The sequence below is a fragment of the Ictalurus punctatus genome, chromosome 5, assembly GCF_001660625.3.
Source record: "Ictalurus punctatus breed USDA103 chromosome 5, Coco_2.0, whole genome shotgun sequence".
Taxonomy (NCBI): domain Eukaryota; kingdom Metazoa; phylum Chordata; class Actinopteri; order Siluriformes; family Ictaluridae; genus Ictalurus; species Ictalurus punctatus.
The window spans coordinates 18,036,800-18,053,506 of record NC_030420.2 but is presented as its reverse complement, the minus strand read 5'-3'; the positions used below and the strand labels follow the sequence as shown (position 1 = coordinate 18,053,506).

Sequence of the window (16,707 nt, the reverse complement as noted above, 5' to 3'; positions counted from 1 at the left end):
GAGTTAGTTTGAAGTATGGTCAGCGTATCCAAGAGATCTGACTTTTTAATGTATGAACTGTCTGAAGTGGATTACAGTTACTTCACAGTTACTTAGGAGTATGGTAGAAATTACATGTTAAAAGATAATCTTACTTCTGTAAGCTTTTTATTAGTGCTTGAAATGCAGTAATAATGGGTTCACAAACATAATCATGGGTGAATGTCTCCACCAACTGGGAAAATGTGGGTATAACTGCCATGATAAAATCACAGCCCTTGCCGAGACTATGAAATATCTTTCTCTCAAGTAACTTTATTTATCTGTATATTAATGAAGAATTATTATACACAAAATTATTAGTCACCTATTTAATGTTTTTGAATTTAAATGGATCTTTTTATAAGTTATAGCTCCATAGTTATTTTAACGAAACTGTGAAAAACAATATGCAAATAATAATGATAACAATAATAATAATAATTATAATTATTATTATTACTAATGTGAGGTCTATAAATTTGCTTCTTAATGCTAAAAACACAGGACTTTCCTTACCAGTCAGTTTGACTAGGAACATGCCCTTTAACAGTAGCCCTGTCTAGTGAGTGTCCACATGACTAAGACATGGTAAATTTTAATGAGGCCAGTAACTGTTGTTGTTTGTGATGAGGAAGGCCCTGATGTTACAGCTTACTTGTACCCAAGAGCCCTTGCGCTCTCTCCATGACCCTTCCTGTTGGCAGGTCTCCCTAGCATCACAGGTCAGCCGAGGTGTCCTTTACGTGAACGCAAAGACGACAGTTAAAGTTACAAGGCAGTAAATAAATTAAAGATGCCCTCGAAGGGGGGTGGAACGCGGCAGGAGCAAGAAACCAAAGAAGAGAAGCAGCAGTCACAGCTAAGAAGGAAATGAAAGAGCAACGGTACAGATTTCGATAAATGTAGAATGAAGCAGGAGAACCTAAGATAGACTGAACAACAACTGATGTGAGGAAGAGCAAGAAAAAGGGTGAAATTGCATAAAAAAGCAAGAAGAAGGATAAGAAAACTTCATTGGAAGATGAAGCAGATGATGAGACGGTGAGAATTAGCAAAGCCAACTTAAGGAGTACGCAGGGGGGATAATGGGGTCAAAAGATAAGAAGTCCAAAGAGGAAGGTAAGAAAAAGAAGAAAGCCGAGAAGGAAGAGCAAGAAGAAGAAGACGAAGAAGAAGATGATGACTCTCAAAAGAAGAAAAAGAAGAAGAAGGCCAAAAAAGGTTCCACAGACAGTGATGATGAGGGTAAAAAAGGCAAAGGCAAGAAAAAGAAAAAAACTGTTGACTATGTTGAGATCTATGAGAATGAGTTAAGGAACTATGAACCAGAAAAAATAGAAAACTATGAAGATGAATACCATAAAAAGAAAGGTATGGATTCTGCTGTGGTTTTGGTTTATTAACGCACTGCTATAGAGTATTCTTATTCCATTTCAGTTGTAGTATTACACATTTGATACTTTATATTTTATATCAAGATGTATCCCTTGATTGTCTTTGCATAAGTACTCTGTAGAATGTCTATTTGAATCATCTGATTTATTGTCAATACCTACACCTCTAGTTTATGAGGTGGTTACCATCACTGGGGAAATAGCTGGGGCAGGGACGGATGCCAACGTATTTGTTACTATTTTTGGTGATTATGGCATAACTCCAAAGGTGCATCTTGCCAGCAAGTGAGTATATATCTATATATATCTATATATCTATATATATATATCTGTATATATAAAGGTAATTATTGGAAAATCAGACTCACAATTGTGATTGTTCAGACTGAGGGTTTCCATATAGTTGAATAACTGATTTGTAATTTTTTTTTAATATCATTATACTGATGATATTGACAGCAATTTGTGCTTTTCATTTTCCCCCAAATCCACAGCACTGAAAAGAGGTATCTGACTGGCATTTTCTCTCTGATTAAAATGACAGAAAAGCCAGTTGAACGCTGCTTAAAATTGTGTGGGGTTGTCTATACACACATGATATTCTATAGCCTTTTTTTTTTTTATCAAGGACCAATGTGCAATTGTTCTTCTAATGTATACTCTTAGAAAAAGGGTTCCGCAAGGGTTTTGTTGGATAGTTGATGGTTCTTCACTTCAGAGTCTACTTAGAAGTCTCTCTGATCAGGAAACACTATGTTGTTCTGCATAGAACCTTTAAGGGTTCCCCCAGAGAGACGATCCAAAAAACCCTTTAGGATTCTAGATTGATTTTTTTTTCTAAGAGTGTCGAGCTGTAACTACTTTAAATGTTGCCAAATGGTGCAAGGTGAAGGTGTGATTAATAAATCTAAAGCATGTGAAAGTTTTTGGAAATTTTAGAGGCAAATGGACTTGGTTCTCATGATAAAGTATAGAATATCCATGTGCTGTAAATTATTATAAAGGACCTGCTTGAATGTATGGTTTGGTTATGTGCCTTCTTTTTTCAGTTTAATAGGAAACAAAAGACATTATTCTACTTCCAGATGAAAATCAGGTTTTTTGTTTGTTTGTTTTTTTACTAAGAAGAGAATACAGAACACTTGTCTTTAGCATGCATGATTTGGACAAGGTAGAAGATATCAGCTATGTATCTGTTTGATTTTATTTAGTGAACAACATTGAACCTATTTTAAGAATAATTATGTAGCACAATGTGAAGACCAATTTTAAAGATACCATTTAATCTGAATGTTTCTATTTGTGGAAAAGATAATTAATGAAATGTAATGAAGTGGTGTAACTAAATTACATTTCTTTGCACATTGTGCTATACAATTAGTAAGAATTCACAAAGCCTTATGTACAGTTGAGTAGCTCTTTCAAGTAGATACAGGGCTGGTCATTACCTACAATAATTACATATTTGTTTACTGCTACTTAGCTAATATGGTTTATCTTATTAATTCATTATCAGTGAGAACTTATACTTAGCTAGCTTAATTGACTAAGGCTTTTTAGTCTTTAAACTCTTTTTAGTCTTTACACCCACCTTATCCTATTACTTTCCTAGAACTAAGAGCTTGTATTATATTTATCTTCCTTACAGAAATCGGACTGCTTTTGAGAAAGGCAAAACAGATGTTTTCCGGATAAAAACTCACAATGTTGGTACTTTAAAAAAGATTAGGTATTCTAAAATAACAAACAATTCCTTCATGAACTCCATATGTATCATCAATGTGAGTATAATTATTCAACAGAAGAGTTTCTTTTGCTTTTTTAAGGATTGAGCATGATAATACAGGCCTAAGCGCTAGCTGGTTCTTGGACCGTGTGATGGTGACTGACATGAACAGACCCCATCAGCGATATTACTTTGCCTGCAACAACTGGCTCAGCAGGAAGGAGGGTGATGGACTCATTGCACGAGATCTACTGGGAACTATAGATCCATCTGACATGCCAAAATGTGGGTCATTCTTTCATATGTCGGACATTTGATAATACAGCTGGACATACACAGAGGCATTTCTCATTTTGACTAATTCTTAACTTGACTGTATTTCCTATGTGGCCACATATTTCTTGTTTTGCAGATAATAAATATGTGGTGAGTGTCTTCACTGCAGATGTCAAAGGTAGTGGAACAGACGCAGATGTATTCCTTAATATTTTTGGGGAAAATGGAGATACTGGTAACCAGCATGCTCTTTACAATGTATCAATCATAATAGTATGCTGCTTTATATTGTACAACTAATTTATAATGTTATGTCGTTATTTGGCTGTCCTATACATTGTGTTTTGTACAGGGGAAAGGAGACTCGACAGTGAGAAAAACAACTTTGAGAGAGGAGCAGAAGACAAGTTTACTATTGATGCACCAAACTTGGGTAAATTAAGGAAGATCACCATTGGCCACAACAACAAAGGGTCCTCTGCTGGATGGTTTGTAGACAAGGTACAAGTTTAGTCTTTTATTACTTCAAAATCTATAACAGCGTAATGACCATTTAAAATGTTTTTGTTATTAAACTACAGAAAATTATGATGATGAAATGAGTATAACAATATCACATCTGTTTGTTACTTCCATTGCTGCTCTTTGGTTATTCATTCACTTGTTTGCTGAAGTAGGTTGTATAAAAATGTTATTGTACAGTTATACAGCTATTTGTTTCATAACATTTGCATCCCTATCTTATACATTACCAGACTCCTAAATGATAATTTAATGGTTTCTTAATAGGTATGCACAATCCATATCTAACGAGTGTGAATATGAAAGAATGTGTAGGAAATTACTGGTAAAAAATCTAGCTATAGGTTGTTTTACCATGGTTTTTTCCTTGGTAATGCACCTCAGACCTTGGAGTTTGACTCTGTAGCTTCCTCTGCATCTGTGTCACTCACACACTTTGAGATGAGGTCATTCTCCTGGACTGTAGTCACCTTATCTGTGTTGAAAGGAAACACCACTCTACTTAAAGGATTGTTTTTCCTATTGAAGAGGTGCACTACTGAGCACATAGATTTGCACATAGATTATACACATTGAATCTATTTATTCCAAACATCCTGTATGAGTAGATTACACACATTATGTAGTTGAACTCAAATAAAAGGAGATGCATATTTTTTTCTTTCAATATTTTATTTGACTTGATTTTGCTTGTGTTTAGGTGATAGTGGATGACCTGGGAAACAAGGCAGTGTATGAGTTCCCTGTTGGTCGCTGGTTTGCCATAGATGAGGATGATGGAAAGATTCAAAGGGATATTCTGGTGGGAGGAAGTCAGCCCACGGGTAGGAAAGTGATTTTTTGATTTTGATTATATTTATGCAGACAAAGCAAGGTGAAGTACCTAGTTAAAAGAAAATGCCCCAGATGCAACCGTATTAGGTACAACCTTTTTTGTAATCATTGATTGTGCTTAAAGTTGATCTTTTTTAGCAAAAACCTTTTGAGAAGAGTTTATTGACAATCTTAACATTACTGTTTTAATGTTTCATATCATCTTAGAAACAAGATCTGGACTATTTGTGTGAACAATTGTCAGTCTCCAACTGTAGACATTCAACCAGTCATTCTCTGTTTTAGGCCAGACTTTTTGGTGTTTCTGGAGAGTAAGCGCAGCCTCAAGAGAATCTAACTCCATTGCATGTAATCCTATCTTGCAGGCATTGTTTACAACATACAGGTGGTTACAGGAAACATCAGGGGAGCAGGGACAAACTCCAAAATCCACATAGTCATGCATGGCTCCAAGGGCACAAAGAACAGTGGAAAGATCTTTCTGGAAGGTGGCAAATTTGAACGTGGACTCACTGACATCTTTAACATAGAAATTGCAGCTTTGCTAAGCCCTCTTGGTCGCATAACTATTGGTCACGATAATGATGGAGTCAGTGCAGGCTGGTACTGTGATAAGGTGAGTTACAGACTAATATCATGTGACAAATAATTACTGAAGCAATCAATCTGCATCAGACTCTCATTAGAAAAGAGACTGGAGGAATGTTTCTAGTGCAGGTTAATGGTGCCTACTTCTTTTCCCAAGTGAAGCATTGTTAATTCTTCTTACATTTCTGCCATAATAGTTTAGTGGCCATTTATATTTGCCCAATGTTTTTCCACAGCCTTCCTCACTGTTTAAAGCACTATGGGCTTTTTGAAGCAGTATTAACTGCTTGAAACACTATTGATCATGCCTGTTTCTTTCAGGTAGTAATCTACTGCCCTTTCACTGGGCTTGAGCAGACATTCCCCTGTTCTAAGTGGCTGGATGAGGATGAGGGCGATGGCCTAATAGAGAGAGAGATTTATGAAATGGTCTCACTGCGACAAAAAAGACAAAAGAGTGAGCAGTCTTATAGCTCGGAGACAAGTTTTTAATTCAAGAAAAATAGTCATGAAATAATCTAACCAGAAAGTGAGAGATTTCATGTGTCACAGGACTGTCCTTACAGTGCTATGGCTGAGATGATTGATGTCCTGTTGTTCTACATGTTCTGCTGTTCATCAGAGTATCCATGGTCTCTGTGGATTTGGACGTCTGATCTTTCTGGGGCAGGCACAGATGCATCTATTATACTACAGATCTATGGAGAGATGGGCAAGTCTGATGAGATGAAGTTGGACAACAAGACAGACAATTTTGAGCAGGGTCAGGTTGATAAATTTATGGTAATTAGTGTTTTTAGAGTCAAAATATTTTTTGTTTTATTTCCTAACTAATAGAAACCCATAAGTCTCAATCGATGGGTTGAATTTCTATTAATGCCTTTAGATTGAACTACCTGATCTTGGAATGATGAAAAAATTGAGAATATTTCATGAGAAGAGAAATCCATTTGCAGGATGGCATTTAAACCAGGTAAATACAAATGCAAAGTTTATGTGTATGTTTTAACTTTTCCAAGAATTAGGCTTTTGGCTTGTGTGTAATTATTTATTTATGCCTCCAAAGGTGACGCTTATGAAAACATTAACAAAAGAGAAATACAAATTTCCCTGTAATCGCTGGCTAGATACAAGTGAAGATGACAACGAAGTAGTAAGGGAGCTCCCGGCAACTGGAGATCTTATCCAGGAGCCACTGCCAGGCAAGAGGCTAAATCATTTTCAAGAGTGCCTTCACAGACCTTGAGTGTAAATGCTGTAATGGCAAATTTGGTTTCAAAGCATTTGTACTACCACTAGATTGTCTTCAGCATATTATTTGATATTAAGGTGGCCTATGTTTTACTACCCTACAACAAAGCTCTTTCTTTATTTGCAGTTATAAAATACAGAGTCACAGTCTACACTGGAACTGTCAGTGGAAGTGGGACAGATGCTACAGTCTTCCTATGCCTGATAGGAGATTTAGGAGACACAGGTGACCGCATCTTAGTAAACTGCAAGAATAATGTCAACAAGTTTGAGAAAGGCAATGTAAGTAGAATTATCAAGCCAGACCTTTGTGGAATACAGACATAATATACCTTATGGCTTGATTTGTGCCCTTGCACTTTAGACTTTGCATTTGTGTTCATTTACAGGGTGATGAATTCATAATTGAGGCTGTGTCGATAGGGCAGGTACGCAGAGTACGGATTGGCCATGATGGGCGAGGGGGAGGCTGTGGCTGGTTCCTAGACAAAGTGACGGTCAGAGAAGAAGGACAGGCTGAGTCTGAGGCTGTAGAGTTCCCATGTAATAGGTTAGTGAGGTTTTAATTTCTTATTAATGTTGGTAGTTGAAATGATAATGTTTCAGTTGCTCGTGGTACAGTATCTCTTTACTAATTCAGATGGCTTGACCGTAATGAGGATGATGGCCAGATTGTTCGGGAGTTAGTTCCATTTGCTGATGGACAAAAACTCTTTAGTAAGTTTCTCCTGGTACTTCTTCATATTGTGTGTGCTTAAGTTTATTGGATTACATAACTAGAATAATAGAGGTCAGATTTAAATGCCACACATGTCCTCAATAATACAACTGAAAGCAATTTGAGACCTTTGAGGCTAGAATGGTTATTTATATGCTACTGAAAATATTACCTTACATACTGTAAAGGTTTACATTAAAATATTACTAAAAGTATTTAAAAAGTTGAACATTTGTATCTGCTTTGACCTTATTGATGATCATGGTTATGGCTCAATATCAGGCAGAACCTTATAATTCCAAGGTCTCAGATTGCAATCTTCTCATGAAGAGGTTGCCAGGGTTTCTGCCCTTCCTTTTGCTAAGTAAATTTAAGGGAGCATCTACAAGCTTGTGTAGCAGAATCTCATTCATGTAGTCAGTGGCATTGAGAGGTTAATGACCATAGGAGGAGGCATCTGATACTGATGGTACTATATGCAGTTTGGGTCCTACACTCAGAACCAGACACACCTCAAGCAAACCTGTTTGATTAGACATTTTAATCAATCGTACTGATTTTGTCTGTTCATTACATGAAATTTGCTTATAAACTTTTAAACTTTTGATTTTTAGACACCAGCTTTCATATTGAAGTAAAGACAGGAGACATCAATGGTGCCAGCTCAGACTCCAAGGTCTTTGTGAAGCTTTATGGTGAGAAAGGTGACACTAGTAAAATGATGCTGGTTGTTTCGTCTAATGACCTGCGGAACTACTTTGAAACTGGTCGGGTTGATATCTTTACCATTGAGACGTTTGACATTGGACAAGTGCGTATGGCTTAAGGGCTGTAACTTTTACTCTCCGATTTCTTATATGAGAAATGCCTACTTTAAACTGTAAACTGATGTCGCTGAACTTAATCCAGATCAACCGTCTGCTGATTGGCCACACCAACGAAGGCATGAGGGCAGGCTGGTTTCTGGACAGTGTACAGATCATGGTGCCCAACCAGGGCAAACGCTACATGTTCCCCAGCCATCGTTGGCTCTCTGAAGATGAGGCTGATGGCAAAACTGAAGTGGAGCTCTATCCAAGTGAAATACTTGATATTGAAAAATGTACTCATTTCACACTGTATAATATGTAAAGACAATTCATTATATGTACAACCCCAATTCCGAAAACGTTTGGACAGTATGGAAAATTATAAAAACAAAGAGGAGTGATTTGAAAATGTACTTTGACCGGTAAACAAAAACATATAAAGACAAGGTATTTGATGTTTTACATAATCAACTGCATAGTTTTTTTTTTTAAGTTAAACATTTATTTTGAAATTGATGCATGCAACACATTCCAAAAAACTTAGGACAGGGGCAATTTTGGACTAATATTGAAGGTATAAGAAGGTGATGTGAAACAGGTGAGGCAATTGTCTAATCATACTATATAAGGAGCCTCCAAAAAAGGCCTAGTCCTTCAAGGCCAACAGATGCGTCAACGAATAATCCAACACTTTGAGAACAACATTCCCCAAAGACAAATCTGTGGGATTTTGGGCATTTCAACCTTCTACAGTGCACAATATAATTAAAAGATTTAAGGAATCCGGTCAAATCTCCGTGCGTAAAGGGCAAGGCCGAAAACCACTTCTGAATGCGCATGATCTCCAATCCTTCAGACATCACTGTCTTAAAAACCATCATGAGTCTGTAATGGATATCCTGACATGGGCTCGGGAATACTTTGGTAAACCTTTGTTAATCAACACCATTTGCCGCTGCATCCACAGATGCAAGTTAAGGCTTTACTAGGCAAAGAAGAAGCCATACATCAACACTGTCCAGAAGCACCACCGATTTCTCTGGGCTCGGTCTCATCTGAGATGGACAGTAAAACAGTAAAATCGTGTTTTGTGGTCCGACGAGTCGACATTTCAAATAGTTTTTGGATAAAACAGTCATCGTGTTCTCTGGGCCAAAGAGGAAAAGGACCATCCACACTGTTATCAGTGTCAGGTCCAAAAGCCAGCAGGTATGTCAATGCCCATAGCATGGGTAACTTGCACATCCTTGAGGGCACCATTAATGCAGAAATATATGTACATATTTAGGAGCAACATATGCTGCCATCCAGACGTCGTATTTTCCAGGGATGTCCCTGCATTTTCCAGTAGGACAATGCCAAACCACATTCTGCCTGGAGAGTGCGGGTGCTAACATGGCCTGTCTGCAGTCCTGACCTGTCTCCGGTTGAGAATGTGTGGCGCATTATGAAGCGCAAAATAAGGCAACGAACGCCTTGTACAGTTGGGCAGGTGAAGAAATGCATAATGGTTGAATGGGGGAAAATTCCACTTGCTAAACTTAAGTGCCTAAACTTCAGTGCCCAAACGCTTAATAAGTGTTATTAAAAGAAAATACGATGTTACACAGTAGTAAACAGTCGACTGTCATATTTTTTTAGTGTGTTGCAGTCATCAGATTTTAAATGAGTATATATTTTCAAATATAAATCACATTTACAAAGTAAAACATCAAACCAGATTTTTTTGTTTTGTTGCAATCTTCCATACTGTCCCAACTTTTCGGAATTGGGGTTGTGTGTGATATATATATATATATATATATATATATATATATATATATATATATATATATATATATATATATATATATATATATATATATATTTGTTTGTTCTTAATTAAAATTCTCAGCTCTGTCTTTTTCCACACAGTAATAAACTATGAGGTTACTGTGGTAACGGGTGATGTTTGGGCTGGAGGAACTAATGCCAGTGTTTTCATCCAAATATATGGAGATCAAGGAAAAACAGAACTTATCACCTTGAAGAGCAGGTCAAACAACTTTGAAAGGGGAACCACTGATATATTCAAGGTCATAACTAACATTTATGGTGTTTTACATACTTATGCCATTTGTCTAATTTGAAATATTTCATTCAATTTCTGCTTGACAGCCAATCATTTCCTATAAAAATGTTTATACAGATTACTTGATGATCCTTAAGGTGGCAATGGTCTGCTTAACGTTCTTAAGTAGTGCACCTACCAGTTTTTTCAAGGACCACCAAAGAAAAAGTACTGGAAACCTGCAGATTGGCACTAATGTAATATTGTATCTAGTGGCAATGGGTATTGTAAACATAATTTGTCATCTCACCAAATCATCCTTAGTAGTTTATCAATTTCTTTGGTCAGAAAGTAGAAAATCAAGGATAAAAAAATCTTTAGATGTTTTAAAGTTTACAGAATGTTGAAAATATTAGTTTGCTTTAGTTCATGTCAATAGTAATGAACAGTCCCCACATTCTATTTAGAAATTTAATCAAACTTTAACTATACTGTATTTATCCAATACTAATTATTTCAGTTTTATAATACATCTTGTTCAAACACTGACACCACAGGAGAATTTCCAAACATCTAATAACAGTTTCAATTTATATGAATGCTCTGAATAGAACATCAACAACCCTGAGACACTTTTTGGTTTTTGTTTGAAACAGATTGAAGCTAAAGACGTGGGAAATATCTTCAAAATCCGCATTGGCCATGATGGATCAGGAATTGGTGCTGGATGGCACTTAGAAAAGGTGGACCTGAAGTACCTGGTCATGGCCATGGTGAGGAAAGAGAAGAAAGAAGACAAGAAGAAAAACAAAAAGAAGAAAAAGAAGGAGGACGAAGAGGATGATGAGGTTGAGGAAGTGATGCAGGAAGTAGTGAAGACGTTAACTTTTCCCTGTGATCGCTGGCTGGCTGAGGATGAGGAGGATGGGGAATTGATAGTGGAGCTTCTCCCTGAGGACAATGAGGAACTAGAGGGTAAATAAATGCATCAGAACTTTTATCATCATCTCAAATAACATCTCTTTATTTGATCATTAATCTATACACACAGGCTGCTTACTTTATTGTACCATCATGTAAATCGGCTTTACGGTGTATTACTGACTATCAAAACACTCATCACCATAAATATTAATGACATTCATGAAGGGAAATAACCATTTGAACATATCCATTCATAGAAAATACATATGAAGTCAGTGTCTTTACGGGGAGCATGTGGGGTGCGGGAACCGATGCCAACGTTTACATCAATATCTATGGCGAGAATGGTGACACTGGGGAGCGTCCCCTGAAGAAATCTAACAACCTTAACAAATTTGAACGTGGTCAGGTGAGTAAGACTCGATTATCACTCTGAGACTGTCCTCTAAAGTTAAGCGATCTGATATAGTGCCACCCATTATTATGAATAGATGCTGGTGTACTGTAGCTCTTAATGCTAACTGATCATATATAATTTATGCCATACCTTCATTATCATGCCTGAGGTAACACAACACACCATGTTCTTATAACTTTTGAAGTGTTGAAGGCAATGAAAATGTTCATTTTGTTATGTAGGCAATGAACTAATTCTGATAATTTTCACTTATTTTGATAACAAAATTTTGCAAGTCAGCTGCATCTGTATGTGTTGCAGGAAGACGTGTTCACAATAAAAGCAGTTGAACTGGGGCCTTTGAAGAAGCTAAGAATCCATCATGACAACAAACATGCCAACTCAGCCTGGTACCTGGACCGAGTTGAGATTATAGATACAAAAGATGACACCACGTGAGTGTGCCTTTGATAAGAAATTTTGAAGACATGAGTTAATTCTAAGCAATTTTGCTATTTTAACAACAAAAGTCAATTATAATTTTACTGCTAACTTTGATTTAGTAAGTTTCATGGAAAGCAAATACATTTCAATGCAATGATGTTCAAATTGGATGCTAATGCAGGTACTACTTCCCCTGTAACCGCTGGTTGGCTGTTGATGAGGATGATGGCCAGATTGTCAGAGAGCTGGTGCCTGTAGATGAGGCTTTCATGAAGAAGAATGAGGATGAGGAAGAGTTAGGAGCCACCTTAGGGCTTGAGCAGAAAGGTAAAGAAAAGGTTGACACATGTTGTGTTTTAAAAACTATGCACAAAAAGATACAAAGATACATTGATATTTTTTCACAGCCATGTCAACAACATACACCCTGAGGATTAAGACTGGGGAGAAGAAATATGCTGGAACAGATGCCAATGTGTTTGCAGTTCTTTATGGAGAGAATGATGATACAGGTTAAACATCATAAAGCAATGGAATTAGAAAAACTTAAAAACGAAGCAGTTTTTAAACGCTTTCCTAAAAGCATTCCTCAAATATCATATTTTCAATTTGTGTAAATGATTGCCACCTTCTTGGGGGCTTTGTGCGGACATCATCTGCTCTTACTGTTCTTTCTGTGATTCTTCATTAATTCTACAGGAATTATTAACCTGAAGGCCAGCAAAACTCACAAGAATAAGTTTGAGCAAGGATTCATCGATGAGTTCATTGTGGAAGCTGTTAATCTTGGAGAGCTTAAAAGGATCAGAATTGGGCATGACAATGCAGGTAAGTTTTTGGAGTATTAACCTATCTAAAATAGGAAGGAACCAGGTTAATTTTAACAGAATTTTGTTGAAAGTAAATGTCATTAATGCTAAACTAAGGCAGATTTACAGTTGTGCCTGACCAAGGCTTATTCTAGCTGGATGTAATTGACTGCTTCTAAAAGCTGTTAGTAAAGACTAGCTATCTGTATCCGAAAGACTATATTTATTCAGCAATGTGTATCACAGCAGTCAAGTGCAACATGAACCTGATCTTGAGGAGCATGGTTTATTGTATGAATGAGATTTGTTAAATATGATCGGTAATATAAGTCTGAATATCAGTGCCAACACTTTAGCAAACATGATGTTAACACATTGCATTGCCTCTCATTCAGGGGGTTCAGGTTGGTTTTTGGATTGGGTGGAGATTAATGCACCTTCTCAGGGTTTAAAACTCTGTTTCCCATCTGGCCGCTGGCTGGATAAGGGAGAAGATGATGGGGCATTAGCAAGAGATTTGTACCCAGCGGAACTGCAGACTGAGGTGTATACTCCATGTAAGGGACGATTGATTTTACACTATATTCAGCTTCCTATTTATATCCCATATTCTTCTGGATAATTACTCTCTTGCAAAGCTCAATTCAAACCTCAATGTAAATCACAGTTAATTAATCTGAAACTTAATTTGTTCAACTCCCTGCATGTCACCAGGGTCTGACTATATAATGTAAAAAAACAACAAAAAAACAAAAAACCTTGTATGATGATGTATATCATTGGTCTTTTTGTCTGTTCTATCTACAGTTGTGCCCTATGAGATTAAAACCTTTACTAGTGATATCTTTGGAGCAGGAACGGATGCAGATGTCTTCATTGTTCTCTATGGTGAAAATGGAGTCTGCACCCACCAAAAGTATCTGTGTGTGAATAAGAGAGAAAGGCGCATGTACTTTGAGAGGGGAGCAGAGGACATGTTCATTGTGGAGGTGAGCACAGTACATTACAAACTACTGCTAATTTAAAAACTTACAATTGGTCTTTATTTACATTTCCTCAGCTTTGGTGTGCATGACAAATTTATATTTTGTTAATGTGTAGCTGGAAGATGTAGGCGATGTCATTGAGAAGATTCGCATTGGACATGACAACAAAGGCATAAACCCTGGGTGGCATCTTGACCGAGTAGAGATTAGAAGACTTTTAAGGAAAGGAAAGGTAGTATATTTTTATGCTGTTTTCTTTCCAGACATAAATTTCCAGAAATAGTTGCAATTTAGTTTGTATCCCTCTTAAGGGATCTGAGACTACCATCTTCCCATGTGAGAGATGGCTGGCAAAGTCTGAAGATGATGGTGAGACAGTGAGAGAGCTTGTACCCTCAGACATCATCATAGAGAGGCTTCTGAGAGACGGCACCCTGAAATGCACTGAGACCGAAGTGGAAGATGCATTGGAAAGTATGTTCCCCATTGAGCACTTGTTTCTGACTAAATGTTGCATACTACGTAGTACACTATATGGCCAAAAATATGTGGACCATCACACCCATATGTGGGTCTTCCCCAAACTGTTGCCACAAAGTTTGAAGCACACAGTTGTGTAGAATATCTATGCTGCAGCATTAAGAATTCCCATAAGAGAACTAAGGGGCCATGTTCCAACATGACAATGCCAATGTGCAATGCTCTGTTCCATGCAGACATTGTTTGCCTCAGGTGGTGTGGAAGAACTCGAGTGGCGTGCACAGAACCCTGACCTCAACCCCACTGAACACTTTTGGGATGAACTGGAACACTGCCTGTCTGCCATGCCTATTCGTCTGACATCAGTTCCCGACTTCACTAATGCTCTTATGGCTAAATGGGCACAAATCCCAACAGTCACCCTCCAAAAACAATATATATATATATATATATATATATATATATATATATATATATATATATATCCAAATCTAATAGAAAGCCTTCCCAGAAGAGGTTGGAGGTTATTATAACAACTAGGGATGCACCGAATGTTTGATGCATTTAGCAAAAAAAGCATTTAGCAAAATGCATTTAGCATTTTCGGTGTTTGGCCGAATAAGTGAAAAGGCCGAATAAATTTGACCGAACAATGACGTGTTTGATGACGCGACAAAATAGCCTAGCAACCAGAGTGAGACGCGCGAATGTCACGACCTCGATGAGGGGCGCGCACATGCACGAGCTACGTGCACGAGCTACGTGCTCTTCGGATGTTTACTTTTTTGTTTCTGTTCCGGAATATTCTGTCACGTCGCAAGACGTAAGGGAGTAGAGTACGGAAGCGGGTAAAGACATATTTATTTAAGGGCAGGCAGACAAATCCAAATCGTAATCCAAAAAACGTAGTCAAGACAGGCAAAGGGAATCAAAGTCACGGTCACAGAAAACAGGGTCACAACACAAAACAAGAAACATGAACTAGTACTGTGGACTGGGAGTGGAAAAACCAACGGGGGCTAAATGAAATAATCTATAGTTTAAACTAACTAACTCTATCAAGGAACAGAACATTAACAACGTATCTAACTATACTATATCTACTATAATACTCCGCGAGGTGTACAGGGACACGAGCGGTATATATCCCCAATATAATCAGCCGTATAGAACCGAATAGAACCATTTTTTGCACTCTTGTCAATGCACTTTTTAATGCACTTTTTTTTTGTAGGCTACAGAGTGTTACATTCTTCCAGCAGTCAGTTATAGGCCTAACATCGGCTATTCAAGGGGGGCTCAAAGATGACCACATCAAAATATTTTTATTTTACTAATTTATTTATTTAAAGTTATATTGTGCCTTGTTGGTAGCCTATGCCTGCTGGAATGAAAAAAAATGTTCAGTGTTAAATAAATATTTTGAAATTGTAGTTTTTGTAATGTAAAGTTTTTTTTCTTTGAAAAGCAAGACAAAATAGTAAAAAGCACATTTTGACTATTTAATTTATGCAGTGGTGAAAAAAATGGCAAAATAAATGGAAAAAACGCGAAAAAACGTGTTCGGTATTTGGCCTTTGGCTTCGGCCAAGAATTTTCATTTCGGTGCATCCCTAATAACAACAAAGGGGGACTAAATCTATAATGGGGTTTTCCACAAGCACATATGGCTGTGATTTGTCAGCTATCAACAGACTTTTGGCAATATAGTATACGTATATCTGTGAAGTGATAGACACTGTTATATGGTGACAAAAGACATTCATATTTAGGTATTGAATGGAGAGTGTTGAATTAGCCTTTAGTTAAATTACTATGCCTACTATAAAAAATAAATCAGTTATGTATCAGAAGAACATTTCTGCTAAACACAGTTTCCTGTTTTTTCTCATATTCTTCAGCTCACACATATGAAGTGTCTGTAAGAACAGGTGATATGTATGGAGCAGGTACAGATGCCAATGTGTTCCTGACCATCTATGGAGAACTTGGAGACACAGGAGAACGCAAACTCAGCAAATCAGAGACCAACAAAAATAAGTTTAAGAGAGGAGCAGTATGTCTTTTCTTGAATAATATTTCAAAAGCAGTATTTCACAAGCCTGGTCATTGGGAATTCTGCATCTGTTTTGTGTTTAACCATTTTTACAATCCTTTCAATTGTTCACTGATTATTCATTCTAGGTTGATAGATTCAGCATTGAGGCTGTGGACCTTGGGCAGGTTTTTAAGATCAAAATACGGCATGACAATTCTATGATAGGAGCAGACTGGTTCCTAGAGCAGGTGGAAATTGTGGATATAGACACAGAGGAAATCTCCATGTTCTTATGTGAAAGGTGGCTCTCAAAAAAGAAGGAAGATAAAAAGATTGAGAGAACGTTTTATGTCAAGGTGAGAAAGTTTAAATTACTTCCACTATATAGTTTTTGTATGCAGTTTTATGATTTTTAAATATAATAAACTAAAGTAATTATT

The 16,707-nt window shown here is 37.1% G+C and overlaps 1 protein-coding gene across 1 annotated transcript in view; it reads left to right on the top strand.

Annotated features, from left to right (window-relative positions):
• The first annotated feature begins 209 nt into the window (after positions 1-209).
• The window catches only part of loxhd1b (lipoxygenase homology PLAT domains 1b), a 21,299-nt gene continuing 4,801 nt past the window's right edge, over positions 210-16,707 (top strand). The window contains exons 1-30 of the mRNA XM_017468490.3: positions 210-1,392; positions 1,586-1,700; positions 3,064-3,144; positions 3,242-3,426; positions 3,554-3,652; positions 3,770-3,918; positions 4,640-4,763; positions 5,139-5,389; positions 5,683-5,818; positions 5,984-6,144; positions 6,248-6,334; positions 6,428-6,563; positions 6,740-6,894; positions 7,002-7,162; positions 7,253-7,329; positions 7,945-8,141; positions 8,240-8,432; positions 10,054-10,214; positions 10,846-11,164; positions 11,371-11,522; positions 11,832-11,965; positions 12,136-12,281; positions 12,362-12,466; positions 12,654-12,782; positions 13,159-13,320; positions 13,571-13,752; positions 13,865-13,981; positions 14,061-14,223; positions 16,131-16,285; positions 16,414-16,623. Of these exons, the coding sequence (XP_017323979.1) occupies positions 1,107-1,392; positions 1,586-1,700; positions 3,064-3,144; positions 3,242-3,426; positions 3,554-3,652; positions 3,770-3,918; positions 4,640-4,763; positions 5,139-5,389; positions 5,683-5,818; positions 5,984-6,144; positions 6,248-6,334; positions 6,428-6,563; positions 6,740-6,894; positions 7,002-7,162; positions 7,253-7,329; positions 7,945-8,141; positions 8,240-8,432; positions 10,054-10,214; positions 10,846-11,164; positions 11,371-11,522; positions 11,832-11,965; positions 12,136-12,281; positions 12,362-12,466; positions 12,654-12,782; positions 13,159-13,320; positions 13,571-13,752; positions 13,865-13,981; positions 14,061-14,223; positions 16,131-16,285; positions 16,414-16,623 (4,728 nt within the window). The 5' untranslated portion in view covers positions 210-1,106. The remainder of the gene's footprint in view (positions 1,393-1,585; positions 1,701-3,063; positions 3,145-3,241; positions 3,427-3,553; positions 3,653-3,769; positions 3,919-4,639; positions 4,764-5,138; positions 5,390-5,682; positions 5,819-5,983; positions 6,145-6,247; positions 6,335-6,427; positions 6,564-6,739; positions 6,895-7,001; positions 7,163-7,252; positions 7,330-7,944; positions 8,142-8,239; positions 8,433-10,053; positions 10,215-10,845; positions 11,165-11,370; positions 11,523-11,831; positions 11,966-12,135; positions 12,282-12,361; positions 12,467-12,653; positions 12,783-13,158; positions 13,321-13,570; positions 13,753-13,864; positions 13,982-14,060; positions 14,224-16,130; positions 16,286-16,413; positions 16,624-16,707) is intronic.